Here is a 23738-nt window from a genome sequence, read left to right on the forward strand (position 1 = left end):
TTGAAAAATATATATATTCTTTATGAAAATAGTTGACTGTTGTCAAATGAATCCAAATGAAACGTTGGATTGAACTACAACTACGCCTTAACATCTCTACGGACTGTTTTTCAGTGGGATGGCAAGTTCCTATCTTTAAACATTTATTAGTTTTTTCTCAGAACAGATTTGATTTTCTGAAGTTAATTTAACTTTGCCGACCATGTAAGGTCATCATTAAAAGGTACAATCAATTTGTTTAGGGTTGACTAAAATAATGAAAAACATTCATTTGGATAATTTACTGACAGAATAAGAAACTCAATGATGCTCTACTCACCTGTTCCCTTTTTATAAAGTGAAACAGTTGAAACGATAGATTTTAGTAAACTTAAAAACAACCTTCTCCAAAAGCTATCAAGGAATATACCGAATACTTGTTTTAGAACTTTATTACATATTTTTATATAAATAGTTTGAATGATCCATAATTGACAGAAGCTTGTGTTTACACTGACCTGTTACTCTATATTAATGTCTTTGTAATTTCAGTAAACCACTACCTCACTAATTTCTTTCATTCATCACGGTTCAGTAAACTAAGTGATACATGAACCAGTTTAATCATTATAATAACGTAGGATTGCAACTCTTTGAAACTGTAGGTGGCTCTTAAAAGAGCCGTTGTGTTTGGGTGTGCTGGTCTCAGGTCAGTCTAAGCCCTCTCTCCGGGCGGGCCAGCTGGATGTCCTTGGGCATGATGGTGACCCTTTTGCTTGGTTCATCTTACTGGGGGGCAGCTACATGGATGTCGGTGCAGTCCACAATCATTGCGCAGTTGAAGGCAGAATTAATTTATTATTGACTCCGAATGAAGCACAACTTCATGTCATACAATACAATGACTTTATTTGTAATTGTGTAAAAAAATATGAGCATTGATTAGCAAGCAGGACCTGCAGGAACAGAGAATGGTGATGGATGGAGCTGGGAAGAGAGAAGAATAAAGAAAACAGATCAACTTTATTATCGGATATTAAAAATTCAATTTCAAAACAAGTTGCCGCTCCTACAGTTTTCTAGTATGTAAAGATGATTTCACATAACCTATGCAAAATATCACACTCAATACATGTGTGTCTCTGGGGGGTGCATTGTGCCTATGATGTATATAAATAATATACCAGAACCAAATACTATTACGTACAGTGGAAATCAGGTTGCCAGAGTAGGTCAGTGTGCATGTTCCTCAACGTCTCAGCAGTTACAGGTGAGGTAAAGAAAATAAAAGATAAAAGGTCAGTAACAACACTTTAAAGTAACAACACTTTGAATAATTATCTCTTCTAACAATTTTCTCTCAATAAGCACACAACGACTGTCTTTCCAACAAACAGATTGTCATCACAATGAAACACGTCCAGAAGAATGTCATGCAAAGCTCCATGCCTGCCTTCGACTCTCCCTGAACTGCTTCCTTAGCACCCGTGGAGGGCGCAGTAGGCTACTCTTCAAATGTTTCACGAAATACTTACCATCATGTTTGGTTACTGTTTAACATTTTGGTTTACTTCATGTAATAAAATAATAACTTCATGGTAAGGCTACTAAAAATGACAAGGCTAAGTAATGTAATGCTAACTAACGTGCTCGCTACTCGTCGCTACTAGCTAGGTAGCTAACTTGACTATGCACATGAACATGCACAACATGTATATTACCTATGATATTACCTGATATGTCTGATCCAGCGACTCCTGGTCCTTTCATCAGACGGGAATCGATAGAAGGAGCAAGTGGTATGATCACTTTTATGACTACAACCTGGTACAAAGCACACAGGCATCTTGTAAAAGTTAATTTATTTTTAGCGATCTATAATTTATTGGAGGGAATAAATCAGTTATGAGATCTTCTTCTTCTTCGCTTGCTTAATTACGAGTTTTATTATAAATCACCGAGCATGCCTGTGACATCACTTACGCGACCCAGAATGGGATTTGGGATTTGTAGTCTTTGTAGTAGCGTATTTTTCATAGTCTTATATTTCAGCAGTTTTAAGACAAAATGTGACTTTTTTGACATGGAAATGATTGTTTAAGATTGACAAAGATTATATGTGTAGTTCGTGGCACAATTCAAACGGGATCAAAAGATACGTGTTCTCTCTCCATTGAATTCAATGTAAATGTTTCGCTTCCGGGGTCCCATGGTCCGGAAGTAGATGGGCGTGACTTCGCCTCTCCATAGTATCGCCATATAATTTCTCTGTGCGCGTTTTCCCTCCTTTGTCCCACTTCGCTTTCCTTACTAACGAGGGCGGGAACCATAGACTGTATATATAAAGGCGGGAACATAGAAAGGGCACAGAAGAGGAAAACGCTTGTAGTGGAAGACCAGAGAGGTATGGCTGCAGTTTTACGATTATTGTTGTTTTTATAAACGATGTTTCAAACACATTTATCATTATATTGTTACATATACATGCTCAGTGTTGTGTGTATTTGTCAGCTGCTGTCTGGTTTTGCCCCGCCATTACTGTTCATATTCAGTGTTTCGGACATATTGTTTACATGTTGACTGACAACTGAATTTACAGCGCTGAGCGAACAATCCTCCGTGTTTGAACCTCTTAAATCGCTGCATAGCAGATTTATTTTGGACTGGATTATCCCAGAGTCTAAACGATTCTTTATAACACAGTTTTTCAGATTTGTGGAAAATAAAAAAAAGGGCAGATTTCAGTGCTTTTTTTCGCATCTAGTCCACATAAAACCAGGTCCTGATCGAAAACCACTATACCTACACTCATCAAATCTGGACTGGATTATCTCAGAGACTCTAAACATTCTTTATTTAACACAGTTTCAGATTTGTGAAACCTTAATTCTATTTGTGAAAATACAAAAAAAGGGGAGGTTTTGCTGCTTTTTTTTTTTTACATCTAGTCCACATAAAACCAGGTCCTGATCGAAAACCACTATAACTAGACTCATCAAATCTGGACTGGATTTATCCCAGAGACTCTAAAGATTCTTTATAACACAGTTTGAGATTTGTGAAACCTTAATTCTATTTGTGAAAATAATCCAGTCACAGCTTCAGTAATACCTAATGACTGTTTTAACCGTTATAAGTGGTTTAAATACATTTAGTTAAGTACTACACTTTAGTAATGAATGTGTTCTTTACTAATGTTGCATGCATACTATTATATATGATACTGATTTGGGCAAAACAAGTACTCTTACTTCAGTTATTTAAAGTATATTTGAATGCAGGATTTCACCTGTAACAAACCATTTTTACACTGTGGTATTGCTACTTTTATTTAGGTTAATCTGAATATACCCCCCCCCCCCCTTATTTTCTTCAAGTAATAGTTTTTTTGTTAAATGTAAAAGAGGGGTGTTTAAAACTCATGACAAGCAAGACTGCTTAATTATTTCCAAACCAAATTCTAAAAACAGTACAATTTAAAAGCTGCAAAACATAGGTTTAAGAAACGTTGTTCTGGAGTGACCTAAACTGTTAATTGATTGTCTCAATTAATCTTCAGTACATTAACCGTTGTAGAGGATAATCAATACTAGCTAGCTTGTTTTTATAACAAGGTTTATAGAAACATACATATATTTTCAGTTCTTGAATCACTGTTGTCTAGTTTTTCACCATTACCAAAATCAATAATTTTTTCCAATAACCTCTTCAGGATATGTGTATTAAAACATGCTAACATCTTAAAATGTACGGCTATATAATCATAAGCTTGAACGTTTGGTGCACTAAATACACACAATCTTCTGTGATAAAGACGCTCATACAATGATATAAGAAAGAAGCGTAGTGCTTGTTGTCCATGTGACTATCCAACAATATGTCCTTTCTCTATTGGTCAGGTGACACGTTCAGTTTGCCACCATGTCGTCCAATAAGAAGGGCGGGCGATGAGCGTTTCCTTTCCTTCCGGGTTTCAGAAGGACCCCAGGTTTTGGGAGATGCCCGAGAGAGAACGCAATAAGATCGACAAGCGCTTCCAGTCCATGTTTCATGACAAGCGCTTCACGGAGAAATACACGGTGAACAAGAGAGGCCGACCCATCAACCAAACCTCCACCGAGGACCTGAAGCGCTTCTACAACGTCTCCAGCTCAGAGGACGAAGACGACGATGAGGAGGGTGTGAAGAGCAAGAAGAAGAAAGAAGTGAAGGAGGAGCTGGTGAAGGTGGAGATAGAAGTGAAAGTGGAGAAAGAAGTGAATGAAGGTGGAGAAAGAAGTGAAGGTGGAGATAAGTAAGGAAGGTGGAGAGAAGTGAAGTGAATAGAAGTGAAAGTGGAGAAAGAGGTGAAGTGGAGAAGAAGTGGGTGAGATAAGTGAAGGAGGAGCTGGTGAAGGTGGAGATAGAAGTGAAAGTGGAGAAAGAAGTGAAGGAGAGCAAAGACGTTAAAGCTGAAGGACCGCCGCCTGAACGAGGGGTCAGAGTCATAGAAGAGGGTGAGTAGATGTCTCTGAGGCTCATATTCACTGATGCAGGCTGAGGAAACGAGCACAGATTCAACATTACAACTTAATTAGTTTAGTTCGTCAGTTAGCTGAGTTCTTCTTCCCGTTAACTGAGTATGACACATAATAGGTTGTTACATTTGAACAGCTCTGAGACACAGTTCCGTGACGAAAAAAACCTGTATCCCCCGCTAACGGGGGCTGCAGGGTTTATCTGCTTAAACATGACAATAGCGCCAAAATAAACTACACATTATCATTTCATGCTATACATAACTAAGCACAAGAGAAGGCTGCGAAGCTAAAGTCAAGAAGAGCAACTTACTCGTTTGATGGCGATGACAGAACTAACGTTCACAGGAAGTGAAGCTATGATGCGTTCAAACGCCTCTTGTAAAATACAGTCCTTTCGCCCAAAACTTCCATAACTGCTTCAAAAATCTGCCTTCATATAAACTCAAGGAACTATTGCATTTTCATTAATAAATTGCTTGACATTTTATTTTTATTAACGTCAGTATTTCTTTTTGATTCGTTGTAAACTGCTCAGGGCTGATAAAGGTCTATAGATTTGAATAGTAGTTTGAAAAAAAACAGTTTTAATAGCCGTTTTTGATTGGCTTTTTTTAATACTTGTGTCTGGCTGGCTGATGTGCTCGATTTGAAAATGATGCAGTATTTAAACAGGACTTGCATCTTCTGCCTCTTATTCTGCATGAAGACAAGAGCGACAGAGAAAAAATTTATTCCTATGGTAAATGGCCGAATTTAGATTAATGCTACTTGTTATTCATTCATTGTGTGCTTGCTTTAGCGCTGCCTGTTAGAATATGATTTATTTATTAAACTAATGGTTGAAATGATCTTTTCAGATGAACTTGTGCGTTACACTGCAGCAGAGAAGACCTTCACTGTGAGAAAAGGTAGGCTTGCTTTAATATTGTTTAAGTTAGAAGTAACACACTTAGCTATTCTATCTACCTCTGGAACTAGCTAAACTAATTATAAATATGTTTATTCTTCACTTGTCGGCTCACTCATTACTCTGGATCAGCCAGCTGCATGAGATACTGACGCGCTGTCAGGAGAGAGGAAAACACAGGCTCCGTTTATTATCCAAAAGTTACTGTACACTTTTGAATCATGTAGTTAATCTAGCATAATTAGATTGTTTAATATAGAGTCGTTATCAATTTCTTTTAAAACTCTATAAATACCATAGAAGGACGTTTGACCTGCACTTTTTTCTCATTTTGTCGATGTTACCGGCTACAAAACATTTCTAAGGGAAGCTCTGGTTTTGTGTGTACACTATTTAGTAACGGTTGTTCTGTGTTTGTAGGGCTCCCAGTGTACTTGCTCACAGCCTCCATATGCCAGGGGTGTTGAAGAGCAGATACCACACCTGACTGCTGCATATGTCCACCCAGACACATTCCTCGCGCGGAGCCTGGAGCAGCACGCCTGGAAATTTGATCGGGTGACCGGGGAGGCGCTGGTGGTCGTGCACATCGGAACCGATGATGTGGCCTCCGGACTGTCCCCAGCAGCCATCGTGGGACAAATGGAGGCCCTCATTGACCGGATCCAGCACGGCCATGCAGAGCCTCTCTATGTTGGCCGTCTGCTCTATCCTCCCCCGGCTGGTGGACAACCAAAGGACGATGGGTACGGTGCGGGACACCAACCGCAGGTTCCCACGAATTGTGTCGGAGGAAGAAGGACACAATTCACCTCCCTACCGGGAAACTGTTTCTCCATCACAGACAGATTATTCAAAATTATTTTACTGGGGATGGAGTCCACCTAAATGTGGAGGGGAAAAAAGTCCTCTTTAATTATTTAAAGACATTTCTTTGGCATTTTTGTAAGCATTCATAGAATGCTTACAAAAATGCCAAAGACATGTCTTTCTCACAGACAGACAGAGAGGGACAGAGACAGACAGACAGAGACGGACAGACAGAGAGGGACAGACAGAGAGGGACAGACAGACAGACAGACAGAGAGGGACAGAGACAGACAGAGAGGCAGACAGACAGACAGACAGACAGACAGACAGACAGACACTGCGTTACTGTTAATTATTTGATTTTTATAAATGTTAATAAAAATGTGTTACAATACTAGTATTATATTGTGCTTTCTAATATATTAACTGGGTCCATTTGGAAGAGTTTTAGACATTAATTTGTTACACACACCTACACACACTGTACAACACACACCTATGCATGGTCCTTGTTGAAATAAATACATAATAATAATCATTATAAATAATAATAATATAGAGATAGGAAATTACTGACAGGGAACCCTCTGAATCAGACTACGAGTGGCTGACTGCATCCACTCAGTGTCCGATTCAGAAACGTGACTCTTTCACCCTTTACGTCACAAACAAAGATGGTGGATGAGATTAGATCTATAAAACACATGGAACGATAATCAATGGGCCACAATGAAGGAGAGACTATCTGCATCTTTTAAAACTTTACGCACAAAAGTTTCACCTAAATAATGAAATGCCTCCAATGCAAATGTTAATACGGTTGTTTATTGCCGTTTCTGAAGTTTAAGAGGAAAAACAAAACAAAAAACACTATTGGACAGTAGGTGGTGGTTTGCACATTGAAGTTGTTTTGAACGAAGAAGAACAGGGAGAGAGAGGAGCTTACTTGTTCCTTACCTCTCTAGCAATAGAGAGGCGAAGTCCCTCCCCTTCCGGTGGGACTCAGACCTTATTTCGGAAAAAAGTTTGTATTGATGGCAGAGATTATCAACTGTTCAGCGCAGACTACAAGCCGGAATGAAAGGAATCAAAATAATTGTCAAATCAGCTGAAAAGTACCTTGATGTGAAAGGGATGCACTGGGAAAATGTGAAAGATATCCTAAATGATGACGTCCAATAACCTCAGACATGGACTGGATCATCCTGATGGTGTTAATTGTACTGCAGTGGAATGCTAGAAGTTTAATTGCAAATGGACAAGAGTTCAAAAAATATATTGACAACCTGGGAGAGAAACCTAATGCTCTTTGTATTCAGGAAACATGGCTGAAACCACAACTGGATTTTATTGTGAAGGGATATACTGCAGTTAGAAGAGATAGGGACTCTGGCAGAGGGGGAGGAGTTGCAACATTCATACAGAGTGGTATAAGTTATAAAGTTATGCATGTAAGTACAGATCATGAAGCAATAGTTATAAGGGTATGGAATGATAGAGGACCTATAGATATAGTAAATTATTATAATCCATGTGGGAAATTAGATCAAAGTATATTAGAGGATGCTTGGGGGTACACTGCAAGACAAAGTAATATGGTGTGGGGATTTTAATTCACATAACTCGCTCAACCCGGTATCACGGCAAGACGTGAACATGTGACGATTACCATGCTGGGAGACGTGAAGATGTCACGATTTCGTCCCCTTCAAACGTGACAGCTACACGGTATTGTTAACCCATGATAACCAGTGGAGAAATAACCGGAAATACCAAGCAAATGCTACCCCGACGTAATGATTTATTTTTTAATAGTCACACTCGATTACGGCTATTTTCTTGTTGCCCCAGCTGGTCGACACCTCTTTTAGCAGAAACAAAGGCTACATTAATGTATTAAATCGATGTTAATCCGTGCGTGTGGATGTGGAATTAACGGACGTGACGTTTTGCGATTGAGTTGCCAAGCAACAGCTTCGGTTCATGTTCATTTACAAACTATTCAACTACAACCGTAGTTATATTTAAAAACATGTTAGAAGGCCTCACGAAATATTTTAATGCACATTAAAATGTAAATGTGAAGGAATGTGTGTATAACAAAATACATCGGTCATTAAACGAAACCGGAAACAGACGTAGGCAAGATCCTCAGCTCGATGATTGGATGGTTATCCGCAATGCATGCTGGGATTTGGTGTTTATGTGATATGAAATCTGAAAACGTTTTTAAAAAATACAATAATACTTTATTCCGAGTGTGCTTGCTTTTCTCTTTGAAAGTCATCACATAACGGCATTGTAATACACGGTTCGGCTGCATTAAATATTACATATCTGCCGTAATTCTCTATTTATAGAGCCCTGCTGAGAAGACTTCTAGACAAACAGGAGAACTGCCGCCAAAACTGAAGATGTGACGTGGGCTCTAACTCTAGGGCTCTGGGTGGCGGTATGCACCTTTTAAGTTGTTTGCAATCCGACAAATCCGAGAGAAGAAGAGGTAGAAGAAGAGGTGAGTGGATTAAACACCTGCAGAGGTTTCATTAAGTGTATTTACACCTGTTAGCTTAGCTTACAGTTAATCACGAATCAGAAGTTATCTTATTTAACACAACAGCTGTAATCTTAGAAGAAAGAAACTCACAAAAAAACTTGAAATGTGCGCCAACATCGGCTAACAGCTAAAGTCTAAAAGCTATCGGCTAACAGCTATTGACTAACAGCCAAAGTTATTATTTCAGTTCGGCTCTGGGTGAGTAACAGTTTATTTGTAATGCTCAGCTGACTTTATGTTAGTAATTTATTACACCAGTTGTCTTTAAGACAGTTTGAGTTGTTGGGTTGGTGCTCTTTACTATAGATATGGTTTTAAATATATGCTAACTTGCTTATTAGCATCGCCATTCACCGTGACGTTGCATTTTTCCCATTGAAATGAATGGGGTTCTTCAGTTAGCAGCTAACGCTAAGCGACGGTTTAGCTCATTAGATAAATAGATATACTTTATTTAACAGGGATGCAAACTTGTCACCTTTCGGCGAAATTCGCCGTTTTGAATCCAAAATAGGTCGTTTGTGTGATTCATGTAGATCTGCAATAAAAATATGTTTGGGGTATGGGGCGGTCTGGGACCCGGAGTAATCTGCGGCCGCGAGCTGTTATGTGCCATCATGACACGCATGGTGTTCTTTTTTATATATTATAATGAAGCGCGAGTTGTGTGCTCGAGTCTTCCTGCCTGTCGGCTCTGCTCATGGATGTATAATAAGGCTGCTGCTCCGCGATGAGGGTTTAGCTTCAGCAGCTACATTACCTACGGGCAGGGCCGGACTGGGACAATAAGTCAGGCCGGGAATTATACACCCAGCCAGGCCACTACCAGTTGTCTTTTGTGCCATTAGTGCTGCCCATAGTGATAGCCCTAAACTTTAAATCTACTACCCCAGAATAAACATATGGACATGGGTTACTAATTTTAAAAAAAAGTGCAAATCTATTTAGGAACCTATCCATGTGAACATATTTTAGGTTGAGGTGGACCTCAAATCCTCTAGGGGGGTCCGGGGGCATGCTCCCCCGGTAAAAAAATTTTTTTTTTAAATGTTGGACTTAAATGCATCAATCTGGTGCACTTTGAGGGGGAAATAAAGAGACTACACCCATATGAAACAGAACTGTATACATTTAAATAATCATAAATTCATAAGAACATGGCCATAACCAATAACATACCATATCCAATATGAAAAAACATTGAGACTTGTTTATTTATTTGTTTTTGGTTCATTTATAGTTGTGAGCGTGTCTAGGCTCCTGAATCAGCCTCTCCTGTCTCCCTCCTCTCCCCCTGCTCCTCTTTGAGGCAGCAGCAAAGACTAGTTTTAGCTCTCACCATGTTTTTAAAGTTTATATTGCCTTTTTTCACCTAGTTTTATTATTCATCCATATTTTACTAATCACTCCCCCTTCAAATGGAAATATATGTTTACATAAATGGTGACCAAACCGTTTGAGACCCACAGAGAACTTAGACTAAGTTAACTAAACACTTTACCTCACCTGAGGCTGAGCTGTAGTTATCAGTCTCTCAGTCTGACAGGAGAGGACTCTCCTCCACCTTGTTGACAGCTCATGATATCCGTTAGCGCAGCTAGCTAGCACCAGATGCTAACAACAACAATACACGTAACCGGGGAGCGCGCTTTCTCTCTCGCTCGCTCGTGACACACATACACACACCCTCCCGAGCTTGAATGACACACAGAGACCAATCGAGGGCTTTAGTGTACGATCTGTATGAAAGTGGCCATGTCGGCAGGCCACATCATGTAGACAGCCAGTCACCCGCTGTGAGGCAGAGTCAGACCCACATTTGCGCAGCGTTGTGTTCACAATACATACATACAAAAAATAATCCTCAGGCCAGCAGGCCACTTAACAGGCCAGGCCATCGGGAAACCTCCCGGTCCTCCCGATGGCCAGTCCGGGCCTGCCTACGGGTGCGTTCGTTAATATTAACTGTGTGGTCCGGAGTCACAGTGGCACAGACTGGACCGCTGGTGAACAGCGGTTAGAACGGGGCGTTCAGGTGTTCAGATCAGAGCTCCCTGTCGGAGCGGCAGAGCGTGATGTGCACTGAAAAATGTTTCTGTCACAATATTATTTAAGGAATCGTTGAGCTATACATTGTCACTATCTGCTAACGTTAGCTTTAGCCTTCGTTTTCTAATAGTTTTTTTTCATAGGCTATAAACGGAGGTGGTATAAGTATAGGTCTTGTACTTGAGTAAAAGTAGAAGCACTCAGATCTTGTACTTGAGTAAAAGTAGAAGTACTCAGATCTTGTACTTGAGTAAAAGTAGAAGCACTCAGATCTTGTACTTGAGTAAAAGTAGAAGTACTCAGATCTTGTACTTGAGTAAAAGTAGAAGTACTCAGGTTGGAGGAATACTATGTTACAGTAAAAGTACTGCATTCAAAATGTTCCTCAAGTAAAAGTAGAAAAGTATTCTCATCAAAATATAGTGAAAGTAGCGACAGTAAAAGTAGTCACTGTGCAGATTGGTCCATTTCAGAATAATATATATGATATGTTTTATAATGATTGATCATTAAAGTGTTATCAAAGCTGGTAAAGGTGCAGCTAGTTTGAATGACTTTGTATACTGCAGGGTAGCTTGTGGATTTACTCCAGGTGGAACTAAAGTCTGATTTAACACTTGATTATATTTCACATCATTCATCCAGATCTGTAAAGTAACTAAAGGTATTAAATACATGTAGTGGAGTAGAAGTACACCATGTACCTCTGAACTGTAGTTGAGTAGAAGAACAAATTAGCAAAACATTGAAATACTTAAATAAAGTACAAATATCTCAAAATTCTACCCAAGTATAGTACTTGTTGAGTTTATGAACTTAGTTACTTTACACCAGTGGCTATACAGATAGAAAGACTAAGCCTTGCACAGAGGCATGAAAATACATTTTCAAAATGCTCAACAGTGCTGCCAAAATTATAAACTGACTGCTACACAATTAAAATAAATGCTTTTATATATTTCTATTAGATGTGACACTTTGGCGTTTCTGTTATTATTACCACTGCTGCTTTAGTTGTTCTGACTGCTAAAATCATCTGTTATTCCTCATTTTAAAGACGATATTCCGTGGGGTCGGGGGCTCGGCTCCTTGTCACCTTTTTCATACCTGATGAGTTTGCATCCCTGACTTAAATAATGATTTATCTTAAACTTGGAAATGATTGTGTCACAGCAGAAGTGTTTTCAGGCATTAGACAAGTTAAACATATTTAAAAGATGCAATAAGATATAATAAAAATGAAGCATTAGCAGCAAGTTTACACACAGGACACATATCACTAGAGCAGGGGTCGGCAACAGGCGGACCTAGACGCCGACCTACCCGGACCTATAATCGATACATTAATAGGGGATTTCAATTTTGACACACACAGTGTTTGACCAAACATTCCCTCTCAAGTCAGAACTGAGGTCACAAAAAATAAGCCCAATATGATCAGTCGACCAGGATTAAAACTAAAGCAGGGCAGGCTAACCAATGAGCACCTGCATGTGTATGAGAATGGCCCTGACACCATTTCAGCCCAGATTTACAAACTCCTGGCAGGACAAGCTCCAGCTCAATTCTCGCACTGAATAAAAAATAAAAAAAGGTAGTGGGGGACTGCAATATAAGAGAGAAAGAGAATCTTTAAAACTGTTCAATTGTTATGATGTGTAAAGACTGATATTGTTCTATAATCGGCTGAAACTGTTAAGTCATGACGTGAAACGGTTAACAAAGAAAAAGGGAAACTCAAGCTGCTGCTACACTTTATTTGACTTATCTAAAATTAAGCACTTTTAAGATGCACATATTTTCAAAAGCTATTTTATTTATTTTCTCTATTTTATTTTTAAATGCAGCCCGAGAGGAACATTACACATATCCACAGTATTTACTGTATATCTGTAGAGTTCAATGTTAATTTACAATAAATATTGTTGTTTTTGAATTATACTTTCTTTATTTGATTGGCAGTCAGTTGCTGATTACATGCAGACGTTGATAAAGCTACAGGCTACTTCAATATATATCACACTAATTCATAAAGCAAGTTAGACATTTTGAAGTTCCGTACTTTGCACGGGGACATTTTCTCTAACTGGACCTCGTTGAATTGTAGTTACCCCTGCACTAGAGTATCTAAAGAATACACAATATGCAGAAAATACTGTATACATGGAGTACATTAAACAGTCTCACTAGCTAATGTTTGCTTTTCTGTGTTAACTCAGTAATAGTTAATGACACAGATAGCGTTATAACCGTGGTTCAAACAACCATTAATGTCACTTTCTATGTGGATAAAGTCATTTTAATGAAATAAAAGTGAACAAACTGAGCTGTAAATTAGAATGTAAGTTGCTACACAGATTATGAAGAATTATATCAAAAATATTTGTATTATATTAATAATGATTTAATAATAATAACTTTTTATCGTTAATAACTATCTGACCTTTCTATCATTTTCAGCAGCATGGAGGAGAACAAGGAGACCCCTGGAGCTCAGGTCAGTGTGCACTTCATCACAATATATTCCTAATTCCAGCGTTTCCGCCAGGCGGGCGTCTTGCCGTCATTTGACGCCCTTATTTAGCTCGGAACGCCCTGAACTCGAGCCGAGGGCGTCCAAAAGAGTTGTTATCGCTTGAAATTACGAAAAGGACAAGGACATCCCTCTGTTGGAGGGGCAAAGGAGTCTGGTGGGATTATTTTCACCGCCAGCAAAGTGTACTGCCGGCAAGCCTTGACGGGGGGGTGCTAGTGGAGCACGTGCGTGAACTGGAGAAACTGAGGCTCTGGTAAACTGTGGTAACATGAAGAGCCGTTTGGGAGCCGAAAGAGCCGGCTCTTCTTAGTGAGCCGAGCCAAATGATCCGACTCACTAAAAAGAGCCAGAATTCCCATCACTAATGCGTAAAGAGGTGGTATCTATAAGGGAGGCTCAATTCAAAATTCAAGTCCAGGGTTTCCCACACATAGACGTTACTTGGGCCGCCCAGGTTTAACGGCCACCAAAGTATATTTCGCGACCCATTCATTATTATTTTGTTTGTATACATCCACGAGCACGACCCCATCTGCAATTGATTTACTAGTGGACAATGATCCCTCACTTGCTGTACCTGTTCAGTCTGCTATCGCGTGGAGGGTCTGCTAACAAGCGACCAACAGAAAGGTTAATGTTGTTGCACCTCACAAATGCCTAACACTGCTATCCCCAAATGAAGGGTCACAACCTGTGTTGAAATATACAATATGAATGCACAATATGGTTAGATATAGGTTAGAACGTTGTTGTATACGATAATACTTTAATTGTCAGATAAAGTCTGAAATGTGACTTGCGTCACAGCAGCTCCATGTGTAACATCAACATAGACAAATAAGACAAACACAATACATGAGCAACAAACATGTAACATAACAGCAGGATCAGTGAGAGCTGCTCAAATGCGGCTTTCACACCAGCGCTTTTCCCTTTCTAGCTCCGAGCGGGAGCTTTTCTGGTTCAGCTCCGGTTTCCCTTTTCTGCTCCCGCTCTGTTCACACCGCCCAGCACCCGACTGATGCTGCCGCTGCTGCGTCATGACGTCACCGTTTACATCGCTGATTTGCTCCCCAACGGCATTACGGCGCTCACAACAACAACAACGGGGAACTGCATCAGGTCGATGATCGTGTTGCTTTTAATCACACGAAGCCAGAATAAATTGAATAACGACTTCTCCAACCTTATACTTTGCTCCAGAGTGCCGTGGTTCATTGTTTATTAATGTGTTTCTGCAGCATTTACCGACCGCTGCAGTGTTGGCTGCTCTTCCACGGGAGTTTATTCTCCTCCGTTAGCTCCCGGTTAGCTCACACTGCTGCGGCCGCTCTAAAGTATTCACTGTCCGACTCACACAAGCAGCTGATACATATCCCCAGTTCCCCTTAGCCTAAGTGAATGTGTGTCAGTCTGAATTGACGCTGTTTGGTATCACAACATGAAAGTTTCTCTGGTATGAAATGGGTGATGTTAGCATAGCAACCGAAGCTAAACTGACTACTTGCTATTGCTATCCTATTGTGGCATAAATCGTTTTCTACAGGCTCATTTTACCGGCGTATTTTTATTATGATTCTACTTGTGATAGTCGGACACGACAACCTGTGCAGCCCATGTATTGATTCCATCCGATAGCTGCTATAATACAAAACAACACGTCTGCCTCTCTCCACAATGATCAATAACAGTGAACGGATGGTCAAAGTAAGGTACAAATAAACAGAATCACACGAAGCCTGGTTAGTGTTGCCTGACTTTATAAAGTGTGTTTATAAGCACTACTGCTTGTAGGCAGGCATGACAGTCGACCCATGTTCAGGGGAGGTGGGTTTAGTTTCCTGCACGCCTCGACGTAAGAGAGACGTAAGCGACGCCACCTCTTAGCTCCGAAGTTCTTGCCTCTAGACCGACAATTTTTTGGAGCTGGAAGTGAACCCGATTCCGGAGCTAAGAGGCGGCGCCGCTGCGGTGTGAACAGGAAAAACCGGCGCTTTTCAGGCTCCAGCTCCGAGCCGGAGCTGGAAAGGCGCTGGTGTGATAGGGGCAAAAGAGCCTTCAGCGTGCATCTGATCTGGATTCAGCTCTGTGTTTACTGAGAAGATTGACTCTCTTTTTTCTGTTCTCACCGTCATGGCCTTTCTCCATGGAGATCTTTTCTTGCCAGTCACTTCCTTTACCTTAGTTGGAGCAATGGCATCTATACATTTTTGAATTTTTGAATTAAAATGATCTACTAGCTCATTTACTGAGAGGTTAGCAGGGGCAAGTGTGGAAGAAACATTCGGAGTAAAAATGTCCTTAGTGTTTTCAGTTAAATATCGCTTTGTGGTTACCTCTTTTTGAACATTTGTGTGAACAGAAATAGAGCTCTCAAAGGAATGATCAGAGAGTGCAACATCAGTCACCACAACCTCAGAGATATTCAGATCCTTTGAGATCATTAAGTCCAGAGTGTGCCCCTTATTGTGCGTGGGCTCCGTCACATGCTGAGTCAGTCCATAGCTATCAAGAAACCAAAACAGTTCTTTAGCCCCTCTGTCCTGGGGGTTGTCAACATGGATGTTAAAATCACCAACAATGACTAGACGGTCAAAGTCAATACACACTATAGACAGCAGTTCAGTAAAGTCATCAATAAAAGCTAAAATAATCTAGTAAAGAGCACAGCTGAACTCCCGCAGCCCTGGGGGGCCCCTACATTGGTTGTGATGGCAGATGAAAGGGTTTTGTTAACCTTCACAAGTTGCTCTCTACTAGTGAGGAAAGTGGATTTACTTCCATTTTTGACACCAAGATGTCTGCTTGTATTGTGTTGAATGCTGCTGAGAAGTCTAGGAAGAGGGCTCTTGCATAGGTGTGACGTTTATCTGAATGTTTAGTAATGATAGGAACCAGAGTAGCAACAGTACCACCCCCTTGCTTATAGGCAAATTGGTATGGATCAAGTATGTCTTGTCCGTCACAATAGGTTTAGCTGAAGAGGTCATTCCTGTCATGGTTCTCATAGTGTCCCACACTTTTTTGAGGTCTTTGGCTTTAAAAGCATTTCCCAAAAGCTCTGTGTGCCAGTTTTGATTCCCTCAATTTGACTTTCAGTTCTCTCTCTGTCTAAGTGCTCCATAGTCTTTGTTTTTGAAAGCTATTTTCCTGGTTTTTATAACTTTTTGTTAATGTCCTTAGTCACATATGATTTATTACTTGGATAGATTTGTATTTCTTTAGTGGGAACACAGAAGTTAATATAGTCTTTGGTAACGGTAGTTATTTCATCTAGTGAACCTGAAAAATGTCCCAATCTGTCCAATCAAAACAGGCTTTCAACTGTTCCCTACTTTCATTTGTCCATGTCCTTATTACTTTCTTTTCTGGTTGACTTCCCTTCAGTTTGGTCTTATACACTGGTATCATATTCACAACATTATGATCAGAGTTCAGTATTGGTGGTCTGTATGCAGACACATGGGCTCCTTTATCATTAACAAAGCATTTGTCCAGGATATTGTCTTTCCTGCTGTGATCCCTAACATACTGCTGGAACCCAGGTAACACAGTCTCCAGGCGACATTGCTTCATGTCCCCGAGCAATATTGCCGGTGCATCGGGGTGGCTGAGTTGCAGCTCGTGAACACAGTCAGCGATGGAGCCGGCTGCCAGTGACGCTCTAACGCTGGGAGTCACGTAAACATCAAACAGTAAAATACATCCAAATTCTCTAGGCCAGTAGTTCTCAACCTTTTTACACCAAGTACCACCTGAGAAAATAGTTGGTTCTCCAATACCACCATATGACCAATGTTAAAATACAGTCTATGCACAGTTCATGCAGGACTCGGAGGCACATGTATTCATAATAACATTATTTGTTGTCAGCTCCATGTACAAAGGGCAGTCAATTCAATCAATAGCTTTATTAGCATGACCATAGTTACAGACAGTATTGCCAAAGCTCTGTATAGTTGCAACATCTATACAAAAATACACACAAATAAACAGTTATAAACAAACTGCTAAGAACATGTTTTTTTTGTTTTTTACAAGGAATACAGATTCATTTAATTAATATAATACATGAATACAAAATAAAATATGATATATATATATATATATATATATATATTAGGGTCGGGACTTTAACGCGTTAATTAAGATTAATTAATTACACAAAAATTAACGCGTTGAAAAAATTAACGCATTTTAATCGCACTTATTTTTGCACGGCGGAACGTTTCTCACTGGATGAGTTTCAGGCGTACCGATTATACTGGAGCACCAACTAACGTTCATGACTTCAGACAACAACAAACCACAGTGAACAACAGTGGGAAATGTTGTTTTAAAAAACGGACGGATGGAAGCGTCGATAAGAGCACGGTTGTGTGCAAATTATGCAAAAAGGAATTCGCATATCACCGCAGCACATCAAGCCTCAAGTATCACCTCAATGCAAAACATATAGCAGCTAGCGTGGAAGCTAGCGTGGACGTTAGCCTCTTTTATCGCGTTCACACCAAAAAGAGCCGGTACTAAAATGAGTTCATGAGAACCTTTTTACCCCCACGAAAGTGCCTGCTAGAGAGCAGAGAGCTGCTAGAGAGCAGGGACTTTCGTACGGCTCTCTTGTGAGAAAAGAGCTATATTTCTGATTGGCTGGGCGGATTGCAAACCACGCCCTGTAAAACTCCCAAAAAGTTTTGTGAAGCCGCCATTTTATTATCCTCGCATTAGCATTATTAGCATTAGCCCAGCGCAGAAACGCAGAGAGACTAACTTATGGCAACACAAAATAAAACATGGGAGCGAGCGGTGGAGATGAGGAGGTGTCGGCGTTCTGGCGATTTACTCGGAAGGCTGCTGGGACTCCCAGCCGCTTCTACTGAAGCCAGTCCCCGGGGACTTCCGGCCGGGGACTTCGGGCGGCACCATACGCCGTGAAGTGGTTTGCGGCCCTGCCAGTAAACCCAAAGCAGAAGAAGAATAAGTGACGTCAGCGGCTTCATTTGCCTAATCCTCCCCCAGGTTCAAAGAGTTCTCATGAACCTTTGTGGGAAAAGTACTGCGGTGTGAATGCGCCTAATGGTATACTAAAATCCATGTGAAAAAAATTGCTTCTCACTGTTCTTAGGTCAAATATTTATATGTGATTAAAAATGCGATTAATTTCGATTAATTAATTACAAAGCCTCTAATTAATTAGATTAATTTTTTTAATCGAGTCCCGGCCCTATTCATATATATATATATATATATATATATATATATATATATGAATATATATATATATATATATATATATATATGAATATATATATGAATATATATATATATATATATATATGAATATATATATATATGAATATATATATATATATATATATATGAATATATATATATATATGAATATATATATATATGAATATATATATATATATATATATGAATATATGAATGATGTGAGAGCTGGTGGATCAGGTCAGTCCGATTCCCTCAAACTGTGGCAGGCAGAGACAAACTGTCCTGCAACAATGCAGCTCTCTTTATATTCCCCCAGGAGTATTTTTCATTTTTAAATATTTGAGGATGCCTATGGTTGAGTTTTGGGAATAATTGTTTCCGTATAGGTTCAAAAGTTGGGCATTGTGTGAGGAAGTGCTGCTCTGTCTCCACAGCAGTTCCTCCTCACGGTTGGCATGATCGCTCCTCTTTTGGCAGCCATGGTTTTTTGTACTTGCCTGTGTCTATGGCCAGGCTGTGAGCACTCAGTCTGTTCTCTCTCTCTCTCTCTCTCTCTCTGTCTCTGTCTCTGTCTCTGTCTCTGTCTCTCTCCTCTCTCTCTCTCTCTCTCTCTCTCTCTCTGTGTCTGTGTGTGTGCACCTGCATGTTTCTATGGCCAGGCTGTGAGCACTCACAGTATGCAAAGTAGTCTGGTGGGATTCTTTTCGGAGTATTGAAGATCGTTTCCCCGACATCGGCGGTGACTGCCACAGGACAACACGGAATGTACGCGATGAGCGCGGGGGTGCTAGTGGAGCTCGCTCGTAAACTGAGGCTCCGTGATCAACTGTGATAAAATGACTCACTAAAAAGAGCCGGAATTCCCACCACTAACGTAAAGAGATAGTATCTATGAGGGATGGAGCCACCCTCAAAGTACTCCCTGTAGCGAGTAAAACTCTTAACACAGAAAATACCTCCCCAAAACGCCTCGTTGGAGATACGTCATTGTCCATTGTTTACTTCCTGGGTACTGTGACGTAGGAATGGCCAGTAGCCGCGCCCAGAGCTATGACGCGATACGGTCATGCGTTACCCGGAACCAAATTGACCAATCCGTGGAGCCGTTATGTAGGGCTGTAGCGATACACTTATCTCACGATACGATACACGATATTCAGCTCACAATACGATATATATCACGATATTCAGCCAACGATACGATTCGATACGATTCGATACACTTATATCATTTTCTGAAAGATTTTAAAGGGACAGTGTGATTTTGGTGACATCTTGTGAGTGTTCCATTGACTTGGATTGAATTAATTCAACTGAAAACTGAAAGCATCAATTATACAATATATGGCTCTGACAGAGAGTCTACAGCTTGCAAATGCTGGACAAAATGAATCAAAAGATGTGGTGAGAATTTGTTTCATTTATTGAAACAGTGCAAACTGTAGCTTACAAGCCTTTGAAACGTAAGCACATAAAGTGCAGTATCACAATGGACAATGGACAATTAAAAGGTGCAGCAGGTGGCGGAACACGGGGGATTTGAATGGGACTTCAAAATCAATGTTTTGATGGCATAAAGTACCTTAAACATACCGTCAGTTTAAATGCTGTTTTATACTGAAAAACCAGAAGTTCTTGTGCACAACCAGTTGTTAAGCTTTTATTCTGAAAATCCTTGATCTCCGGTTAGCATTTAGCATGTGGCTAATATACCATTTACTATAGAGGTGAATTTAGTAGTGATATGACACGGAGTGTTGCACACCGAAACCTACTGATTTCAACACTACAACTACAGACGTCGAGATATTATTATTGTTGAATATTAAATGAAGGTACAGTTTATTTGAATACGTTTGTTTACAGACGTGGGTAGCATGAGACAACATCCGGAACTACCGGAAATGATACCAGCCGTGAGGTATTTTTGGAGTATTGATTACAGCGTTTAAAATGTATTAAATGAAAAGTCATGAAAGAGATAAGCAGGAGAAAAGGCGTGTTTAGTTATATATTTAATGTACAATGTCTGAATCCTCTGTAATGCGCAACAACGAACATTCGAGACGTGGAGGACCGGCCCCCAGCAGCGCCAACCGGCCCACAGGGAGGAGCCAGCAATGGATATTTAACAGCTGGAAAGGTGGAGCTGTTCTCTTCCCTTCGCTCACCCAGAACACAGCTGTTTTTCTGACTGAACCATCTTCTGCTTGTAACATTACCACGCTTTTTATTGATTAAAGTATACATTTTAACCTTCTCAGAGACTCAATTAGTCTCCTTTTTAAAGCTTCTCTCCTGGACGCGAGAATAACAAACACAGTTATCAGACTTAATGTATCGATACCCGCGGCTGAAATATCGATACTTTCTCGGAAAACTAAATATCGATATATATCGCAGGATCGATTAAATTGCACAGCCCTACCGTTACGTTACGTCCTTGGAGCCGTTACGTGAAGCCCCCGCTGATTGGTCCAAATTTACCAATCCACGGACTTCCTCACACACACACACTCAGTGCAGGCAGCTCTGCTGATTTCTCCTCCCTGGCTGCAGGCTGATAACAGACAGTTGGGATCACGGCAAAATTCTCTCTGCAGACCCATTCTCTCTGCAGACCCATTCTCACAGCGTTTATCAACCTTTTTCTTACTCCATATCAAGCCACACTTATTGTTTTTACTTCGGCTGTGACTTTGTGTGTGCTCAGGGTGAGTTTGGCTGTGTTTGGCTGTCGCTAAACCACACCTCCACGGAGCTCAGCGTGATTCACAACGTCCTGACCAATCAGAGCACACCGTGCTCACAGGGAGGGTGGGGGCTGGAGCTATTGGAGCTACAACGAGTCGTTAAAGGCAGAGTGAAATTCAGTGAACACACGTAGATGCTGTATGAGAAACCAATGTGAGTTTGGAAAATTGCACAATATATATCTATTCTAGTAGACCTCAACAATGGAATTATGATCAGTGGAAATGGCCATGACATGGGACCTCATGGAGAGTGGGGCTCTGAAAGTGTGTGTGTGTGTGTGTGTGTGTGTGTGTGTGTGTGTGGCTGTGTGTGGCTCTTTGCAGCTGGTGTTGCTCTTCTCAGATTCTGCTGAGTTACACGTTACTGCCTCCTGGTGCTGCAGAGATTTCATGAAGTGAAGGAGGTTTTCCTTCTATAAAACAGCTGTGGGCAGCAGATACTGTGAGAGTCACAGACATGAGTACATAGGTAAAGGCAGACTGGTTCACAGACTCTCCTGTTTTGCCGATCCGGTGCTTGAACAAATAACTCTACACCCCTACACAAGTCAAGTCGAGTCTTTTATCAATGTTAGTCAAGCAAGTCTCAAGTCAAAAAATATGCGACTCAAGTCATGTGACTCGAGTCCCCCACCTCTGGTATATACTGTGGTTAGCATGTTGCTGTATTACTGTATCAAATATAATGCTAATATAATAAACAGATAAGTAGTATTTTGTTAACTCAAGGTTTATATTAAGTGAGTTTTTATTGTGTTAACTTGTGTATTTATGCTTTTTAGATTGACTTTCTCTCTTTCTCTGTCCGTCTGTTCTAGAAACTGAAAAGAAGAGAGAGACGTCACAGCTGTCAGCAATGTGACAAATCCTTTACAACATCTGGAACTTTAAATCGCCACCTGCATATTCACACTGGAGAAAAACCGTACAGCTGTGAAGAGTGTGGGGAAACTTTCACTAGATCAGATGCTCTCAAAAGACATCACCGTATTCATACAGGAGAAAAACCGTACTGCTGTGAAGAGTGTGGGACAACTTTCACTACATTAGGTGCTCTAGAATCACATCACCGTATTCACACAGGAGAAAAACCGTACAGCTGTGAAGAGTGTGGGAAAACTTTCACTAGATCAGATGCTCTCAAAAGACATCACCGTATTCATACAGGAGAAAAACCATACTGGTGTGAAGAGTGTGGGAAAACTTTCACTACATCAGGTGATCTCAAAATACATCACCGTATTCATACAGGAGAAAAACCATACTGGTGTGAAGAGTGTGGGAAAACTTTCATTAAATCAGGTGATCTCAAAATACATCACCGTATTCATACAGGAGAAAAACCATACTGGTGTGAAGAGTGTGGGAAAACTTTCACTTCATCAGGTGCTCTCAAAAGACATCACAGTATTCATACAGGAGAAAAACCGTACTGGTGTGAAGAGTGTGGAAAAATGTTCACTAGATCAGATACTCTCAAATCACATCTTCGTGTTCACACAGGATTAAAACCATAGTGGTGGGAGTGTGGGAAAACTATGAGAGCCAAGCTAGCTGTTTCCTTCTCCTGATGTCCTGAGAGCTGTAGTTATATAGTCTCATTGAAATAAAGCTTATTTCATTCAAATGTGTCTTTTCTTCAGTGAGATATCTTTATGGATTTCCTTATGACTTGAGAGTCTGATTTTAAAATTCTGAGTCTGACTCAAGCAACTTAAAATGTTTGCTTTTGGGCAAAGTCATCTGAACATTGTGTACTGTGCAAGTAATCTGACACTTTACCTTTGTCCTTATATTTAGATAAACAAATGAATCCCTATTATTGCATTTAATAATTCATATTTCACGACTCACTGTTATTGTAGCACTGACCACGTTATTGTATAAAGTGCATTCAATTGAAAACACCATAGTGTTACAGTCAAATTATGTACAATTGTAAACACAATATGTACATAAAAGTATTCACATTTAATAAATAGATAATTGACGCCTACAATATCAAAGAAATTAGAATGTAACAATTGCACTGATGGCTCTGTTTTTTGTCACCAATATTATATTTTAGTTTGCACTGCCTCCACGGCTATGGTTATGGCATGATAAGAACTGCTCTGTATTCCTAAAGTTTGACCTTTCTGGCAAAATATTTAATTGATTCAGTATAAATGATGGCAACAGCATAAACTAAGGCAAACACAGGTAAAAAAGCTTGAGTGGATACAAATCAGATGCATGAAACACATTCACTTTTGTAGACCCCAGGATTTATTTGTCATCAGCAGGTATGAATCAATTGTTAGGGTATCAATGACTTCTTGTAAACTAACATTTGTTGTTATGCAAGTCAACAACAACAACAACAACGAGATCTCACTCCACTGCAGAA

At 40.2% G+C, this 23738-nt stretch overlaps 2 protein-coding genes across 6 annotated transcripts in view; both read left to right on the plus strand.

Annotated features, from left to right (window-relative positions):
- The window catches only part of LOC117533571, an 11293-nt gene extending 4999 nt beyond the window's left edge, over nt 1-6294 (plus strand). The window contains exons 4-7 of the mRNA XM_034197398.1: nt 4176-4235; nt 4370-4475; nt 5357-5407; nt 5915-6294. Of these exons, the coding sequence (XP_034053289.1) occupies nt 4176-4235; nt 4370-4475; nt 5357-5407; nt 5915-6294 (597 nt within the window). The remainder of the gene's footprint in view (nt 1-4175; nt 4236-4369; nt 4476-5356; nt 5408-5914) is intronic.
- Nucleotides 6295-8467: 2173 nt separating this feature from the next.
- LOC117533567 (zinc finger protein 239-like) lies at nt 8468-22976 on the plus strand. Of its 5 annotated transcripts, none has more exons than XM_034197392.1 (3): nt 8468-8731; nt 13283-13319; nt 22168-22976. In XM_034197392.1, exons 2-3 carry the CDS (start codon nt 13287-13289, stop codon nt 22864-22866), a joined length of 732 nt encoding a protein of 243 aa, XP_034053283.1. In that variant the 5' UTR covers nt 8468-8731; nt 13283-13286; the 3' UTR covers nt 22867-22976. The 5 variants fall into 5 exon arrangements, with proteins under 5 accessions (XP_034053283.1, XP_034053286.1, XP_034053284.1 ...); XM_034197395.1 differs by having other exon boundaries at nt 8597-8731; nt 13286-13319; XM_034197393.1 differs by having other exon boundaries at nt 8716-8719.
- Nucleotides 22977-23738: the final 762 nt, after the last annotated feature.

This window comes from Gymnodraco acuticeps, unplaced genomic scaffold, assembly GCF_902827175.1.
Source record: "Gymnodraco acuticeps unplaced genomic scaffold, fGymAcu1.1, whole genome shotgun sequence".
Taxonomy (NCBI): Eukaryota; Metazoa; Chordata; class Actinopteri; order Perciformes; family Bathydraconidae; genus Gymnodraco; species Gymnodraco acuticeps.